Source organism: Arachis hypogaea, chromosome 2 (assembly GCF_003086295.3).
Source record: "Arachis hypogaea cultivar Tifrunner chromosome 2, arahy.Tifrunner.gnm2.J5K5, whole genome shotgun sequence".
Lineage (NCBI taxonomy): Eukaryota > Viridiplantae > Streptophyta > Magnoliopsida > Fabales > Fabaceae > Arachis > Arachis hypogaea.
In genome coordinates, this window is record NC_092037.1 from 6,132,008 (window position 1) to 6,150,781 (window position 18,774).

The window sequence follows — 18,774 nt, forward strand, 5'->3', positions numbered from 1 at the left end:
TTATAGAGAAATATTCAATAAATTTTAACATTTTTTACACTACAAAATATCTAATTATAAAACTAAAAAAGCAGTGTAGGAACTCAATTAAAAAGAAAAAAATTATTGAGACCTAACTAAAAATTTAGTAAAACCATAAAAACTATAAAAATAACTAAACCTAAAATTTATTTTGAACACAAGTTGTAAGTATTTTTAATTGCTGTAAAATATAAAAACCACCTATGAACACATAACAATAATTAAAAAAAAATGGTGAAATTACTGCAATAATTTTGCAGGAGTTAAAAATCGTTGCAAACTAAAATAACATTTTTTTTTTGTAATGACTAAGAATGAGTCATGAATTTAGATCACGAGAATATTAGAAAATAAATTTATATTAAAATTACTACTTGTTTAAGAATAATATAGTCTACTAAATTAAGTTAGACTACTCTAAAAGATTTTGAACTTTAATTTATAGCCTGTATGTTTTAACAATAATACTAGATATGCATCTTTTTTTTTCTATATAATAATTATTATATAACGATTCATAAACTCTTTTATTATTTCTAAAATAATCTTATTTGAGTCAATTTTCAAATAGGAATATCAATAAAAACCATGATTGCACAATAGTTGTATGGAAAATAACTGTCCATGATTGTGGATCTACTAATTAATCAATTTTACATATTCATGTTCTATGATTAGAGGTAATCTTAATCTCACATCTGAAATAATAATAAATCAAACGATCGTTTGAGTTGACTAATATAAAATTCATATAGTGTACAAAATATAGAGTTAATACTCAAAATCGTCCTTAAAAGATATTTCGATCTCCATTTTGATCCTCGAAAGATAAAGTTAATCGAAATCGTCCCCAAAAAATACACGACTTGGTCACGTTAGTCCTTCCGTCAGTTGGATAATGACGTGTCATGTTAAGTGACACGTGGCACATGATGACGTGGTGATTGATGCCATGGGTCACGAGATGGTTGGTTGACGTGTCAGGTCAGTGACACGTGGCACGTCACGTGTCAGGTCAGTGACATGTGGCACTTGACATGTAAAAAGTTATTTTTAATCAAAATAGTCTTTGAAAGTTCAGACGTAAATCATTTTCATCCCTAAAATTTTTAAAAATAATCAAATTAGTTCTTATATAATTTTTTGAAATTTTTTCTTGATAATATTAAATTTAAAATATTTTTTGATACTACTAATTTTAATAGAAATGTAATTGACAAACAAAAAATTAGTAATGGTACCTTTTCTTCTAAAAAATTTTGTCAATAAAATTATCTCTCTCCTTTAAATCTTCTCAAAATCTCTCTTATTCTTTTCTATTCTAAAACATTTTTTCTTACATTATCACATTTTGCTAGAATATATATATACTCAAAATTGAAATGTATGTATTTGTTAACCTAAACAAAGTTATATTCTCAAAATCAAAATTTATATATTAAAAGAAAAATTATATAATCTATCTCAAACATATGAAACACACAAAATTTATATAATTTATCATATAAAACACATGAAACCCACATATAATCTATCATAATAAATTTATGTTGTGACCTTTTCTTGTTTAGGAACTTGACTACCTTGTTGGGGCTGTATCAAACCCAAAGAGGCCATTTGCTGCCATTGTGGGTGGTTCCAATGTTTAGGAGCTTGATTGACCTTGTTACTGATCTGACACGTCAACCAATCATCTCGTGACACGTGGCATCAACCCACCACGTTATCATGTGCCACGTGGTATTTAATGTGATACGTCATCATCTAACTGACGGAAGGACTAACGTGACCAAGTCGTGTATCTTTCGCAGATAATTTCGATTAACTTTATCTTTCGAAAACCAAATGAAAATCAGAGTATCTTTTTAGGGACGATTTTGAGTATTAACTCACAAAATATATGGTAAAATTATCTCAAATTATATGTGGCACTCTAACAAACAGGCTCTTAGGCTTTCAATAATAAATCATTAAGTAAGTCTTAAAATTGTTGTACTAAAAAAATGATACACAATTTGGATTGTGTTATGTAGGTAAGAAAGAGACACTTGGTGAAGATGTGAAGAAATAGAGATAGAATTTATTTTTAAAATATATGGAAAATAAAAAACAAATTTATCACAAGAAAAATGGATGAAATGTTTGATAACAAAATAATATCAGTTAAAAATTGTCAAAATTTATTATTTTTAATTTTATTTAATATATTTTATAATAAATAAATATTAAATAAAATAATTTTAAATTATTTGAGATAATTGTTTTTTATTTCTCTAACCTTACTAGTATCTATATTATGACTACAATTAAACGAGTTTTTATATTTATTTTTTTTATATTTTTTTCTTAAATACAGAATCTAAATATGATCAAATTATGTGAAAGATTAATTTAATACCACTCCTTTTTTCCGTTGTTTTATACTTTTGTCTCTTTAATGGAATGAATATTTATTAAAAACAATGAAATCAAGTGAAATTTACAGTTATGCTGTATATCCAAGTTTTATTGGTAATTAAATTTAATTAAATTAGTCTAAGATCAATAAAAATTAGTTTTATTAGTGGAGCATGAATAATACACGTTTCAACTACGTGATATGGTTTCAGCGTTCTTTTTTTTCTATTTTTTTCTTCTTTTTCTTCTTCTTTATGTTTCTCTCCATTCTTCTTCTTCTCCTTCTCTTTCTTTTTTGCGTTTCTCCCCCTTTTTCTTTGGGTTCATTCTTCTTCTTCGCGTGTTTCTTTCTCATTGTCATTTTTTTATTGTTGTTGCTGCATTTTCTTCCTTTTCTTTCTAGTGATTTCGCATCATTATGCATTTTTTTCTTTATTTGATTTTTTCTTGTTAAGAGAGTAATAATGATGAAGAAGGAAGAGGAGGAGTTTTGAGTTATCATTAAGTAATTTTAGTGCATTCTGGATTTAAATAAGGTAAACTTTTGGTTTGTGGTTGTTTTGAATTGAGTTTGTTTGTGTGTCGTCATCATTAAGTAATTTCGATACATTTTGAATTTGAATTTCGGTGCATTCTAGATTTAAATAAGGTGCACTTTTGGTCTGAACTTGTTTTGAACTGAGTTAGTTTGTATGTCGTCATCATTAAGTACTTGCGGTGCATTCTAGATTTAAATAAGATGTACTTTTAGTCTGAACTTGTTTTAAACTGAGTTTGTTTGTGTGTCGTTATCATTAAGAAATTTCGGTGTACATATAAAAAGAAAACAACGATAATGACGATAACAATAATGAAAGAGAAAAATGAGAAAAAAAGAAAAAAAAGTAGCAATAACTTTTTCTTTAAGTGTGTTAAAAATTATCATTTGGCACAAACTGCTCATGAACATCAAAGAGAAATTGAAAAACACTTAAAACTGTTCCTGATTAAACCAAAATGTCTTTTCAAATGCACTAAAACTAGGAACAAAAATGGATTCAGCAAAAAAAATTCAAAAATCTTACATTACATTCAAATTCAAACCTTCAACCATGAACACTATAGGAGCATCAAATACTAACGAACTACATTAACGAGGTTCGAACCAAATCTCATCCACTTGATTCGTTTCAAAATAGTAATTTAATTCGTCCTGGTTCAACTGACAGTATGAACTTACATTATTTATTGTCTTTGAAAATGAAATATCTATTCAACCTGATTTTACAGCTTGATTTAAAAAAATTAATTTAAATCTTCAAATAAGATAAAAGAGTATTAATCGCGAACAAAAAGAACGCAGAGAATATAGAAAATGCTGAATTTTTTTTTAAAAAAATACGAAATTCACATAAAAAAATATAGATGTTTTTAACTTGGTTAAATAATTTGAATGTATAATTTTATAGTGAATTTTAATGATAAAATTACTATAAATAATCCTTAATTAATGAAAAGAGATAATAATAATAATAATAATAATAATAATAATAATAATAATAATAATAATAATAGAATAACTTTTAATATTTTTATAAATTAAAAATATAGAATAAAAAATAAAATGCTAAAGTGAAAATAACAATAAAAAATTCAAGAATATATTTCTCATATTTTATAATTCTGAGGACTCTAATTTTGGACTATACAAAATGAAAACCAATGATACCTTTACAAGTTAAAAAAGGAATAAGGGTACAAAGTGAAAGTGCAAGACCCATTTTAGAAAAGTAACTGTACCAATGAGATCTTGAGGGTCAGAGAGAGAATATCCCCACCACACCCCACTCCCCAACACAAACAAATTTAAATTATAATAATGGAAGGTGCTTCTATGCTTGGTGCCACCACTTAAATACCACTTGCTCCAAATACTTTTAACAATTTATACATTATACAAAAATAGATAATATGTTTCTTTTCTTTTAAATTAAAGATAGGTAAAAAAAATTATGTTTACTGAGATAAATTTTTCAATACATGATAGAACTCAATTATATCGTTTGATCCATATATTTTATCTGGTAGGATTATGTTTATCTTGTTGTTATTGTATAGCAAGACAATTTTTTGTTAATTATTTTAGAAAATACAGAAAAAATATTTTTTTCTATATTTATGTCATACTTTAGTAAATATAATTGCACGTTTGACTCAAATTTGATTTAATAACTCTTTTAAGATTAAAATAAAAAAGAGATAAACTCTATTTGAATTCTATCTTAAGAAAGGAAATATAGAGAAAAAGATTTTTATAAATGGTATATATTTGGATATTAAGATGAAGACAAAACCATTAAAATTGTCTTTGTTTCTCTAAAGATGTTTCTGTATTTTTGTTTTTATAAATACTAAGGGACACAAATTTAATTGAAAAAGATAATAAATATAGGAATAAAGATAAAACTTTTTGTTCTGTGATAAAATTTGCTCAATTTCTTATTCTATCTAAAAAATTAGAAGCACAAAATAAAATCACAAATTCTAATATTTTTATCTTAAAATATTTATTAAATATAGTCTCCAACAGACTAACATAAAAGATTTTTCTTTTAACTTTTTCTCAACTAATATTTTAAGTATACTCTCTCATTTTACATTTATTAAGTAAAAACAAGAAAAAATGTAAAAAAAATATTAAATAGCTAAAAAAGTTATAGTTCACAACACAAATTAATTAAGAAAGAAAAAAATTAAGAAAAATAATAAAAATAATAAAATGTTAGGTCAATATATAAATAATAAAAATTTATATATAATTAACTTTACATAAAATTAATAATTAAAAATTATTAAATAATTTAATAAATTTAATTAAATTATTATTTTTTAATAATTTTTATCTAACTTTACTTAAAGTTAATCTGTATTTATTTTTTGTATAAATCTATAAATGTATAGAAAACTTTTTAAATATACTATCATACCGATATTTTACTGATTTTTAACCGTTAATCTTAATTATAAAATATAATATATATAATTAAGATCTCTGAAAACTTTCCAAATATATATGTATATGTGTATGTATAGGTGTATGTGATGAACGTTTGTTGTGAGGTACACACGTTGAATGTGATTGGTACTAAGAAAGTTGTTGCTTTTGTGAATGATGAAATTGATGATCATCTCATGTTAGACAAATTCCACCTCTTCCACCACTCGCCGCCCCCTCACCTCACTCCTCACTCATCCCCTCCACCCTCCTCTCTCTCTCTCTCTTCAAAAGTAAACGCTTCATTTGTTTTTTATCAATGCCAACCATCCACTATCTCCTTTTTTTATATATATTATATATCAAAAATATTAAATATATATTATTTAATTTATTTTTAATATATATTTTATATAAATTATTAATTTAATAATTAATTTTTTATTTATACTTATATTATATTTAATTAAATAATACACATTAAAATGTTAAATTATTTAATTAAATATATTAAATTATTTATATTTTTGTTTCTTTTATATTGTACCACACCTCATTTTATTGTTGTGGGGAGTTCTTTTTTTTTAATTATTAATAGTCGCCATATTAATAAATTCTACTAGTTGTTGTCAACGTCACACCCCACAAGAAAAAGAAAAGAAAATAAAAAAGAAAAAGAAAAGTCTTTTCTTTTTACCCTTTGATTTGTTTTTGCAGAGTCAATGGATGGTCATGCTCATTAGCCATGCCAACCCAAAAATCTCTCACCACATTGGTTCTTCTCTTTCCTTGTGTTCCCCTCTTCCTTCTTCTTCTTCATCTTCATCACCTTCATCATCACTTCAACTTCAACAACTTGTAACTGTTATTACTCCCTCTTAATCAATCTTTGATTCTTGTTTAGTTGTGATGACACAAGCTTCTTGTTTTAATTTGATGGTATCTGTTATTGTATTGCCTTTGATTCTCTCCTTGTTTTTGATTCATCAAGTTTCATGTTGTAACAAGAATGATAGAGATTCTTTATTGGCCTTGTATGGCAACATATCAATCTCTTCCACACATGCTTCTCTCAATTGGTCAAATTCTTCTGATTGCTGCAAATGGGAAGGGATTACCTGTGATTTGGATCTCAGAGTCACACATCTTGAGCTTCCATTTAGAGGATTATTCGGCCGAATTTCGCCATCTCTGACCGGTCTTGAAGGTCTATCATACCTTAATCTGTCACATAATCAGTTATCTGGTAACCTCCCTGACCACCTATACCAACTGTTTGATCATTTGCTTGTTCTTGATTTAAGCTATAATAGGCTCTCTGGTGAATTGCCAGAATCACCCTTTGTTGATAGTAACAAAACTAGCAATAGAAATACCAATACAAGTGTTGTGATTCAGGAGATTGATTTGTCTAGTAATTTGTTCAATGGAACATTGAAACATTCTCTCATTCAGCATATAGCAGCAGGAGGGAATTTGGTGTATTTCAATGTTAGCAATAACAGCTTCACAGGTCAAATTCCAACTTCACTCTTTTGCATCAATGATCATAACTCCTCGGCTTTGAGATTCCTGGACTTTTCCTACAATGATTTTGGTGATACTATTCAGCCGGGGCTCGGAGCGTGTTCAAAGCTCGAGAAGTTTAGAGCAGGATTCAATGAACTAACTGGGAATCTCCCAGTTGATGTCTTTGATGCTGTTTCTTTGACAGAAATCTCTTTGCCCCGGAACAAGCTTGGTGGAACAATCGACAATGGCATTGTTCGCCTCACCAACCTCACAGTTTTGGAGCTATACTCCAATAATTTAACAGGAAAAATTCCACCAAGGATTGGTGAACTCATCAAATTGCAGAGTTTGCTCCTTCATGTTAACAACTTGACTGGTACCTTGCCCCAATCTATGATGAACTGTGCCAATCTTCTTGTGTTGAATTTAAGGGTCAACTTATTGGAAGGGAATCTCTCAGCGTTCAACTTCTCAAGATTCCTTAAACTCACAACACTTGATCTTGGCAACAATAACTTCAGTGGCATCTTGCCACCAACACTCTATGCATGCAAGAATCTTACAGCTGTGAGATTAGCGTTCAATAATCTCGAGGGACAGATTTCGCATGAGATTATTGGCCTTCAATCCCTTTCTTTCCTAGCAGTTTCAAGGAACCAGCTGCAAAACATCACGGGGGCTCTGCGAATTCTCACAGGGCTAAAGGAGCTTAAAACTCTGATGCTCTCAAAAAATTTCTTCTATGAAAAGTTACCTAGTGATGTTGACATAGCAGACACAGGTGGATTCCAGAAGCTCCAAGTTTTAGGACTTGGAGGTTGTAGTTTCACCGGCGAAATACCAGGCTGGCTTGTGAACCTGACAAAGCTTGAGGTCTTGGACCTGTCCTTTAACGAAATCAGTGGTTCGATTCCTCCCTGGTTAGGTACACTTCCTCAGCTTTTCTACCTGGACTTGTCTGTTAACCACCTTACAGGAATATTTCCTATTGAGCTTACAAGGCTGCCAGCACTGATATCACAACAGGCGAATGATAAAGTCGAAAGAGCTTACTTGGAGTTACCGGTTTTTGCCGATGCCAACAATGTTTCCCAGATGCAATATAATCAGCTTTCCAATCTGCCACCAGTGATGTATCTGGGACGGAACAGACTCAGTGGCAGTATTCCAATTGAGATTGGAAATTTGAAGGTCCTTCATCAGCTGGATTTGAAGAGCAACAACTTCTCTGGCAATATACCATCTGAGATTTCAAGCTTGGTTAACTTGGAGAAACTAGACCTCTCCGGAAACCATTTATCTGGCGAAATTCCTGATTCGCTCAAGGTGTTGCATTTCTTGTCTTTCTTCAGTGTAGCAAACAATAATCTCCAAGGACGGATACCAACTGGTGGACAATTTGATACATTCTCCTCCTCCAGCTTTGAAGGGAATGCGCAATTGTGTGGCACAGTGATTCAGCGCTCTTGTCCTACTCAACAGAATTCTAACAGCACTGAAGCTCATCGCGGCACAAACAGAAAAGTAATATTAGGACTTATTATTGCAGTGTGTTTTGGCACTGGTTGCATCATGACAGTGCTGACACTTTGGATACTCTCCAAGAGAAGGATCAATCCCGGAGAAGACCATGACAAGATCGAACTTGGATCGGTTTCTCCATACTCCAACAGTGGTGTTCATCCTGAGGTTGACAAGGAGGCCAGCCTAGTGGTATTGTTCCCAAACAAAGCGAACGAAACCAAGGATCTTACCATATTTGAGATCTTGAAAGCAACTGAGAATTTCAGCCAGGCGAACATAATAGGATGTGGTGGATTCGGTTTGGTTTACAAGGCAACATTACCAAATGGAATTACACTAGCCATCAAGAAGCTTTCAGGGGATTTAGGCCTCATGGAGAGGGAATTTAAGGCAGAGGTAGAGGCTTTGTCCACAGCACAACATGAGAATCTGGTGGCACTGCAAGGCTATTGTGTCCATGATGGATTTCGGCTTCTGATGTATACTTACATGGAGAATGGAAGTCTTGATTACTGGCTGCATGAAAAGGCGGATGGCGCTTCTCAACTCGATTGGCCGACTCGTTTAAAGATTGCACGAGGGGCAAGCTGTGGTTTGGCCTATTTGCATCAGATATGCGAGCCACATATTGTGCATCGTGATATAAAGTCGAGCAATATACTCCTCGACGAAAAGTTTGAGGCACATGTTGCTGATTTTGGCTTGTCCAGGTTGATTCTTCCTTATCAAACTCATGTCACAACTGAACTTGTAGGCACATTAGGATACATTCCCCCTGAGTATGGACAAGCATGGGTGGCAACTCTACGAGGAGATGTGTATAGCTTTGGAGTTGTCATGCTAGAGCTTCTCACCGGAAGAAGACCGGTCGATGTATGCAAGCCGAAAATGTCAAGAGAGTTGGTTGCTTGGGTTCAACAAATGAGAATTGAAGGGAAAGAAGATCAAGTTTTTGACCCTCTTTTGAGAGGAAAAGGCTATGAAGCAGAGATGCTGCAAGTTCTTGATGTGGCATGTATGTGTGTCAGCCACAATCCTTTCAAGAGACCAAGCATCAGAGAAGTTGTTGAATGGTTGAAGAATGTAGGATTGTCCAAGCGAACAACATAGTATCATCCAAGCAAAAAAATTTCTCCAACAAAAAATCTTTGACAATAGATATATATGTATACACTTGTGCAAAGAAAATTTTGTTTTTTTTTTTGTTTTTTCTATAAGTACAGATTATCATGATTTTATCACTGTAAATTGTTGCTAGAAAGTTTTTGTAACTTTATGTGATCATCCATTTTACACTGATGAAGGACTTTGTATTCTAGGAACTAATGTTCAATAATGTTTGTGCAGAAAACTATTACTTCACAATAAAAGAGCTTCTAATGAATGATGTCTCTTTTTTTTTTATGATGAATAACATAGCATCCTATAGTCTCTACAAGCCTTTCTTATATAAATTCTTGTACTTCTCAATCTCAAATATTGCAGTGTTCTTCATATCCTATTATCTACTTGATTTGACAGTATATGATTCTAAAGTATTTTACATCATAGCTGAATTCAGAATTTGACACATTAAATTTTTTTACATAGAAGATTTCATGCTTTCTAGTACTCAACACTGTCAGATAGATGATTCTCACTTCTCAGCAGCTACCTTTAGCTACTTTGTAAGTTTTATATGTATCAAGAAGCACACAAAACTAGAGGACAAAAAATCAAAAGCAGAAGTTCATAAACCACTAAAGGGATGAATGACTATGATTTGAGATGTATAGGAACTACTAAAGATCATGTTGTGTGACATGGCATGTTAGATAGAGTAGTATAAGATCATAATCTTCCTCATGGATGTAATAATGTCTCCACTCACACTTCAGAGTGTCAAGATTTGAATGAATAATCAATAGAAAAGGGCAGTCCGGTGCACAAGGGTTTGGAAAAGGATTGCACCCAAAGGATGTAATGTAAGCAGCTTAATCTGATAATTACATTAATGGTTGTCATATGGAGGCAACTCAACTGTTAATCTAAGACTTTTTTCGAATTATCGAAAGAAAGAAAAAGAAAAAAAGATTGATTCAATGGAAGCAAAATTGACATTTTTTTTTAAATTATGTTCCTCTTTGTGGATATATCTTTTTGAAGGATGTGAAAATGTGATGCATATTCAACAGAGGAACATGTTGAAAGTTTATTGGAGGTGTATCATCAATTAAAATTGTTCATGATTACACATATTGACTCTATATATAATTATATATCCATCTTTTTTGGGTTTTGGTTGTATTTGAGTAGAGACTAGAAAGTCTTTCCCTTCCATCAAATGTGAGTCTCATTTTCAGTGGTGGGGACAGTGAAACACATAATGGCATTGGCATGGAATTTGAAATTAACAACCTTTCACCAACAGCAGAATCAAAATGGGAAGAAAATATACAAACACTATGCTCCCTTAAGTGCATGAAATCATGTCAAATAAAGAGGCATAGGAAAAAACCAATAGCATATACAGTTTTATACCATAGTAGCTAAGGCACTTGCTTTATAATTTCAACAGAACCTGCAAGAAGAAAACATTTTTCTCTGATAAGTACGGATAAACTGATAAATACTAGGTCTTGCAACACTAATCCTATCCGGGTTGAGTTGCGGGTAGGATAGGGTTAGTTTAGGATTAACCCTATCAAATCTATTGGCACCCTTGATTTATTAGTATATATGAGTTAACTACTAATTTGGTATCCATAGTCGCTAACAAAAAACTCCCTGCAAAATGTTATCCACGACCATAAAATAACTCATGAATGATTTGAAAATATGATAAAAATAATCAATAATTATGTTTTTTGAAGTGACAAAAAATTTTTCTATTTAGCAAACGACTTATCCAATTTGATTTGAATTTCTGTGGCAACATTTGAATAAATATTTAAAAGGTATACAAAAAAAATTCGAAGCAAAATTTGATCTCTATATTTTTGTATTTTTCAAAAAAATGTGATAATTCACAATAATTTTTTTTTAAAAAAAATCACTTGATATAGAATTACCAAATTTTGATGATGAAAAGGTCTTATTTTTCTAATATTGATTGCAAAAATTTGTATCAAAATATGATCTCTAAAGTATTTTTTTAGAATATATTTAATATCTAATTTTTTTTGTCCCGCTTTTAAATCTTTCAAAACTTTATTTGTTGTTAGCATTTTTTGGAGTTCTTTTTATCATCAATATAAACTTCGGGCACCATTTTAATAGTTTACTCTAGTATATATTGTTAAAATTATATTAGTAAAGACTTAATAATAAATTAAAAATTATGTTGTTTGTAATTTTACATAAATTTTTTAATTTTAACATAGACTTAATCTTATATTTTCTGTTTTACTGATAAGATTATAAAATATAAAATAATTAAATATTGTGTTTAATTAAAAATAATTAACTTTTTTGTGGATAAAATCAAGTGAAAAACTTTGGAGTGGAGATAAGATTTGAATTAAAAAATTTTTAACTCGCAAATAAAATAGAATTTAAATTTAGAGATATTTTAAATTTTTAAATAAAATTAGAATAGAGTCTAAATTTAGACTATCTTATCTGCTATTGTCAGTAGAATAAACACTCAAGATTTTGGTTCATTTCATGTGCTATAACTAAAACTTAAGTAGCAGAGCTTCAACACTTATTGGCCATCCAACTTTTACATACAACAATTTTTAATTTGAAGAGTTTTAATGGTATGCATGCGCAAAAACATTTTAGTGATACTTGAGATAGATAGTTAAGCCAAGTGTTTGAATGTTGGTATAAATAATGTTTATATGTGATAATATCTTAAAGCACATTATTTTGCAGAAATAAATAAGAAAACCAACAATATTGCCCACTAGTAGTTAAGTCTCCTAAAAATATACATATATCATTATGAAGAATGATTTAAAGTAGTGACCAAAAGTGGCATAATCTCATAACTATATTTGAAAGTGATGGCTTTAGATGTCTTGCTTTCAACATAGACATTCTTAAATGCAAAAGGATTAAGGAATCATATAGTTATCTCTTAATGAATTTGAGAATGGATCATAATCAATGTAAGATGCCAAAGCATCTCCTTAATCGAAAATAGATTTTCTTAATTTTTTTAAAAAATTAAAGAAATAAAATATATTTTTTTATTATTAATTTAATAAATAAGACAAAAAAAACATAAAAAAATATTACAAAATCAGTACTCCCTCAATTATTTAAAAAAATTAAGAAAATTCATTTCCCTCCTTAATCATTCTCCTTAGATACATTTAATCAATTTTGTTAAAAGATTTTTATCTCTCTAACTATTGTTAAAGAAAATATATAAAAAAAATTATTAGATTGGCGGATTCAATTCTTATTTTTTAAATATTTAACTATTAAATATTAAAAAATATATAATATTATAAATATTTTAATAATTTATAATTTTTAAATTTACAAACAGTAAAGTTTTTATAATTCTAAATATCTAATAAATATAATCATTAATCAAATTTTTTAAAATGAAATAATAAAATTAACATTGTCTAACATAAAATAAATATTGTCCAAAATATATAATTAAACATTGTCCAAGTCTCTAATCAATCAAATATAATCCAAATTATAACCTAAAAAAAGGACAAATATTTCACATACAAACACATAAATAACTTTCTAAATTTAATTATTATCTTCAAACCAAAAGTCTCCCCAGACAAGTCCATCGTCTCGCCAAAATCTACCAAAACTTGTGAATTAGGCAGACTTTTTTTATTATAGTGATACCAAATTTTTATTTCTGACTCGTATTTTTTAATGAATTACGCAAGTCAACCAGACGAGCCATCCATAAACCAACCATTATTGCATTCTACAACAAACATTGATATATCTGGTGTGTGACATTGCCCAAAATTTCCATTGGTAATCATGAAAGGGTATTCCATCACTTACATGAATGCCAATTCTTGAGACATACACTAGGTTCATGATCATCATGGTTTTGTACCTTGAAGATAACAAAGGTTAGTGGTGTTAATTTTAGAAGCTGAAAATATTTAAAGATCACATGCCTTGCATGTAGAAGAGGTTTTTTATTTTTACTTTTTTTTAATAACTAACTTATATTAGTACATGTAACAAAAGAATTATTGTACTCACTTAATCTAATGTGACCTTAATTGTTGGTTTACCATACATGTAAGCAATACTTTGCCATTTGTCAATATTAATTAATTAACTATTTTAATTTATATGACATGAATCTGAGAAATTTTAAGTAAAGAAAATTAAGTTAGCTTTATACTGCAAATAATTTCAATTGGATCACAAAAAAAAGTCAAAAACAAATTGAGTTAAAAAAAAAAAAAACAACAACACTAAGAATTGGCATTATGAACAACATGGATAGTAATCCTTATCATTGCATTGAAACTACTAAATGTAACAAACAATATTATCTATGACATATGCTATGTATTTTTCAAGTTCAATCATATTTTTCAAATTATATCACTTTAAAATGTTTCCCCACAATGGTTGAGAAATAATTAAATTTGTTTTCTTTTCAATTAAAAAAAAAATCTTCCTAGAGTCCTAGACTTTCTAGGTAATTAAATTATGACTTTCTAATTTGTTTAATGAGGTAAATAAATTAATTAAATTTTAAGAATGCTAAACAAGGAAATTACTTGAACCAGTTTAACCAAACAAGATCCCCCTTCCCAAAAAATAAAAAATAAAAACAAAACAGAAGAAGAAGAAGAAGGAAGAGGTGAATCAAAGAAGAGAGGGACCTCATTCATTCATTGATTCTCCATTGGTTTCAGGATCTGAAAGAAAGAAGAAAAGTGATGAAGCAGCAAGAATTGACTCTGTTGTTATGCCTTATATGGATACTAACTCTTCTATATGGTGAAATGTTTGCTTATCGGGTTCCACCATTCTTCACATGTTCATGGCCCCATCTTCACCGCACTTCTTCAAAGGTAAACCCTAAAGTTCTTAACTTTTCAATCCCATCTATTTTGGGTCACTCTCAATTTTCAACCTTGTTCATAGTTCACAGCCAAAATCAGATTTTTATTTTCATTTTTTTGTTGGGTGTAGTTGATGAACAATGAAACTGTAGCTGCAAAATTAAATAATAATAATAATAATTTCTGGGACATTGTAAACTTGTGATTGTTATAGTTATGATAGCTGGAATTTCAAGTATTTAGCTTTATTGTTATAACTGTGCTGGATCTGTAATTTTTATTTTATTGGAAAAAAATTTATGTGGAATTGTGGAACATTGAAGAGTTTGATGATTCATGGTGTTTAAAAATATTGGAGACTGAAGCTTCAATGGTTGTAAACATAGTGAAATGCATAATTAAATAACATAAATTTTGAATACTTGCAGGTTCAAACAGATAGTGGGAGTAAACAATCTGATTATGTAAAAGTTGCTGTTATTGCGGATCCACAGGTTTGGATTTGTTCATTCAAAAGCAAGAATTATAATTGCATTGCATATGCTTGTTAATGTATGTCTATGTGAATGTGTATCTCTTTAATCTTCTGAGTTTTTTTTTTGTTTTTTTCTTTTTGAAAAATATAACAGCTGATGGATAGAACTTCTCTTCATTTTCCTCCGAAATCACGTCCCTTGGAGATTGCGGAATTCTACACTGATTTAAACATGCGTAGATCGTTCTTTGCATCTGTCATGCCTTTCAAACCCGATGCCATATTGTTTTTGGGTGATTACTTTGATGGAGGTCCTTATTTATCAGATGAAGAGTAAGTCTCGAAATTTGGCTTTCTATGTCCCGAAATTCTACGCTGATTGCTGAATCTTCAAAATGTTCAATAAAATTCTCTAACAACTTTTGGATGGATAGATGGCAGGATTCTTATCGTCGCTTTAGAAATATCTTTGGTCTGAATGAACAAGGACAATACAATGACATGAAAGTTTTCTACATTCCTGGAAATCATGATATTGGCTATGAAAGTCATCATTCTACAAAACCACAGGTCTTTTAAATACTTATTTATCTACGTTTTGATGCCTAAAGTGCAAGAACTACAAGATTAATAGTCATTGATTGTGTATTTCCCTTTGATTTCTCATTTGCTTCAAAATTTCATCATTACATGAACATAGGTTATCCAACGCTATGAAGAAAAATTTGGGGTCAGGAACTACAGATTTACAGTTGGAAAAGTGGATTTTATTGTCGTTGATTCGCAAACTCTGGACGGTAAATGGATTTTGCCTTATAAATTTGAGCCGTCAATGTTTCATATGTATAATTATGGTAATTGATTGTAATATTAATTTGTGTAGTATCAAGTTGTTTCACTTGCTGCATCATTCCATTCACTATTTTCCTCATGGAACTTGTTCCTATTATGTCATATAATTCTTTCTTAATCAAGCATTCATATTTTGAATATTTAATAACATAATTTACATAACTTAAATATTGCAATCCCAATCATATATAAGTGCTGCTTAAGGAATTTTCGAAAAGCTGAATCACCGAACGCATTATGTTTTGTACAGGAAATCGACAAAGGCATCTAACTTCTCAAACTTGGGAGTTTTTGAAGAATATGTCTGTCGGTATAAACTATCCCATACATATAATTTAATGTTTTGATTATGTGTCCCATTATAATCTATGTTTCTTTTTCACTTTACTAGATGATGGAGTTCATCCAAGAGTCTTAGTAATGCACATTCCTTTATACCGAGAAGATAACACTTCCTGTGGTCCTGATCGGAGTTCCTCGCCCATCAATCAGGTAAAGTTTCTCGCTTCTTAAAGCACATGTTGTGGATTGTGTGCATGTTTTCTTGTGTGCCTTTATGGAAACTATTAATGAGTCTATCTTGCTATATTTTCAGAGGATACATCACACTGTGTCTGGTAGCACTGGTTACATATCGTAAGTTAGTTTATATTTGAAACCATCTGAAAAGTGAATATTGCATGAACTGTGTAAAAGCGGTTCATAGATTCCAACGTTTGATGTGACTCTCGGTTCATACAGGTATCAGAATTATGTCACTGAGGATTCGACAGAGTACTTACTAGATACTATTAAACCGGTGAGTCATCTATCTTTTCCTTGGTCTCATTTTCATGGTTATTCCATTCCACCATGACATAAATGTCGAAAAAATCAAAACAAGAAAAATTTAGTTAGTAATGGATTATTCTATATTCATTCATGATTGAAGGATCCTGTGGAATGGACTTATCGCACATTTATATCTTTCTCTGCTAAGAAGACTGAAAAATTTGAAGATAATGAAGTAACGAGGGAAACAACTTTTTGAATTAACAGTTCTTCTGGTTTTTACAGAAACTTATTTTGTCAGGCCATGATCATGATCAATGCAGCATCACTCATCAATCCAAATTTGGGCCGGTGAAAGAGGTAAGAACCTAACCTTCTCATCTGGATGGTCTCATTGAGATTTCGGCAGCTTGAACTAACAGTTGTGTGCAGCAAACTCTAGGCACTATAAGCTGGCAACAAGGAAACTTGTACCCTTCTTTCATGCTGTTGTCTGTTATCAACGAAACTCATTCAAACGCTACTGAAGAGTCTTTGTTGACTCAACTGTGTTACCTTCCATGGCAAACACACATTTACATATGGTAACTCCCAAATTCTGATAATCATGTTAATATAATTTTCACTGAGTTTTTCTGAGTTTGCAATTTTTGCTGAATTAAATTTTGCTTTTATTATCAGGTATGCTGTGCTGTATGTTCTGACCATTCTCGCCCTCCTACTTTGGCCGACGAATAGCACAAGTCTTTGGCATCAATGTCGTAGCATAGCAAGTAATTGTAAAGAAATACTATCTGGCATACTTTCTAGAACCGAGGCGAAAGAGAAAGATGAGGATGCTAACTATGAATATGAGATGATATGGGATGTTGGAGGAACGATGCATCTTGTAAAGAAACCACGGAACACACCTATTGTGAATTCAAGCGAGCAAAGCGGAGGGGAATGGTAAATTTTTGGTTCCACATTCTTGCTGTTGCTATGTATACATGGAAAATAAGATATGATCTGTGAATGAATGAATGAATGAATGCTTGGTTTTAGAAAATGTTGCCTGTTTTTGTTTCTTGTTTTCGATATTATTTATGAAAGGGCCACATTGTTTTCATGTTTGTTCTTGTTTCTGAAAGAAACACTGAAAACAGAACAAAAACATGGTATTTTGTAATTAAAATTGAGAAGTAATGATAACAGAAAATCAATTTTCAAATCAATGAAACCTTAAGAGTCCAAGTAATGATAAGTATACTCATTTTGTATTGTTCATCAGGCTAACTTACACCTCATCTAGTAGGGGCGATTATGCGAGTAGATTTAGTGTACAATACAAAATGAGTACCTGAAACATTTCTCCTACAAATCGACAACGGTGTTACCTTACCTTACCATTAATCTTGGCATTTTCCTTATGCATTATTTTTTTGCTATCAGGGGCAATGCTGTAATGAGACCAACTGCTAGAAAGAATGCAGCTCAGGAAGCAGATCTATCTGTGAATGTGGGGATGATTTCAGGCACTGCTGTTGATCCTCTAACAAGAATACATCCCTCCAGAACTGGCAAATCGAGGATGAAGTTCGTATTCCAAAGATTGTTGCGCACAATTCGAGCAATGACTGTCATTGCAGTAGTGAATGTTCCTCTTTACATGATGCTCCTATTCAAGGATTGGGATTGATAAACAAAAGACGAAAAATTCTCATTGAAGAGGTAGAATTTTGTAGATCCAGTGAGATAGTTTAAGTGTGTAAATGCCAAAAGTCTATGGTAGATGAGTTTGTAAATCTAACTATTGTTCATGTCATTTGCAGAGTACCTTAAAAGTTCAACATATTTGCTAAAAGAAAAAAGCTTGATTTTCAATCTGGGTGTTGAGTATCATTTTGTACTATATCTAACTAGAATGTGCCTTATAAAGGGGATTGAATTTTGGAATTTCTATATTGCATTATTGTGCAAATTCTTAGAAAACAAAATATGCCAATAATTGAACTAGAAAGTTACTACATTACTATTTTGCACAAATCACCTAGACAATATTAAGAAAAAGAAAATAAAAATAGCCTCAAAAAGCATATGCTTGATGTCTGTATTTTATTCCACTGGTGCACAGACTCAGATTGCGAATTTTGTTTTTATATTATTGTTAATATCTTTAAAATTTATGGTTAATTAATAGTCAAATGTTTTGGTATACTTTCAATCTGCCATGGTTCACGAGCTGGACAGGGGTGATATCTGTAAGGGACTCC

General features: G+C 30.5%; 2 protein-coding genes across 2 annotated transcripts; both read left to right on the forward strand.

Moving 5' to 3' along the window:
• Positions 1–6,080: 6,080 nt before the first annotated feature.
• On the forward strand, positions 6,081–9,863 carry LOC112734782 (tyrosine-sulfated glycopeptide receptor 1). Its single transcript, XM_025784242.3, has one exon. The coding sequence runs from the start codon at positions 6,302–6,304 to the stop codon at positions 9,536–9,538; it is 3,237 nt and encodes a 1,078-aa protein (XP_025640027.1). The 5' UTR covers positions 6,081–6,301; the 3' UTR covers positions 9,539–9,863.
• Positions 9,864–14,134: 4,271 nt separating this feature from the next.
• Positions 14,135–18,457, forward strand: LOC112734787 (uncharacterized protein C630.12). Its single transcript, XM_025784254.2, has 13 exons — positions 14,135–14,433; positions 14,853–14,918; positions 15,054–15,232; positions 15,334–15,469; positions 15,600–15,696; positions 16,002–16,061; positions 16,143–16,243; positions 16,347–16,387; positions 16,493–16,550; positions 16,808–16,882; positions 16,955–17,106; positions 17,204–17,470; positions 17,954–18,457. The coding sequence occupies exons 1-13, from the start codon at positions 14,299–14,301 to the stop codon at positions 18,198–18,200; spliced, it is 1,614 nt and encodes a 537-aa protein (XP_025640039.1). The 5' UTR covers positions 14,135–14,298; the 3' UTR covers positions 18,201–18,457.
• Positions 18,458–18,774: the final 317 nt, after the last annotated feature.

What these genes read in the sequence shown, in the direction of transcription:
- LOC112734782 (XM_025784242.3), top strand. Translation starts at nt 6,302, where the DNA reads ATGACACAAGCTTCTTGTTTTAATTTGATGGTATCTGTTATTGTATTG.
- LOC112734787 (XM_025784254.2), top strand. Translation starts at nt 14,299, where the DNA reads ATGAAGCAGCAAGAATTGACTCTGTTGTTATGCCTTATATGGATACTA. An exon ending in TGATTCGCAAACTCTGGACG is followed by an intron (nt 15,697 to 16,001) that starts GTAAATGGATTT and finishes TGTTTTGTACAG; the next exon opens with GAAATCGACAAAGGCATCTA. An exon ending in GGTAGCACTGGTTACATATC is followed by an intron (nt 16,388 to 16,492) that starts GTAAGTTAGTTT and finishes CGGTTCATACAG; the next exon opens with GTATCAGAATTATGTCACTG.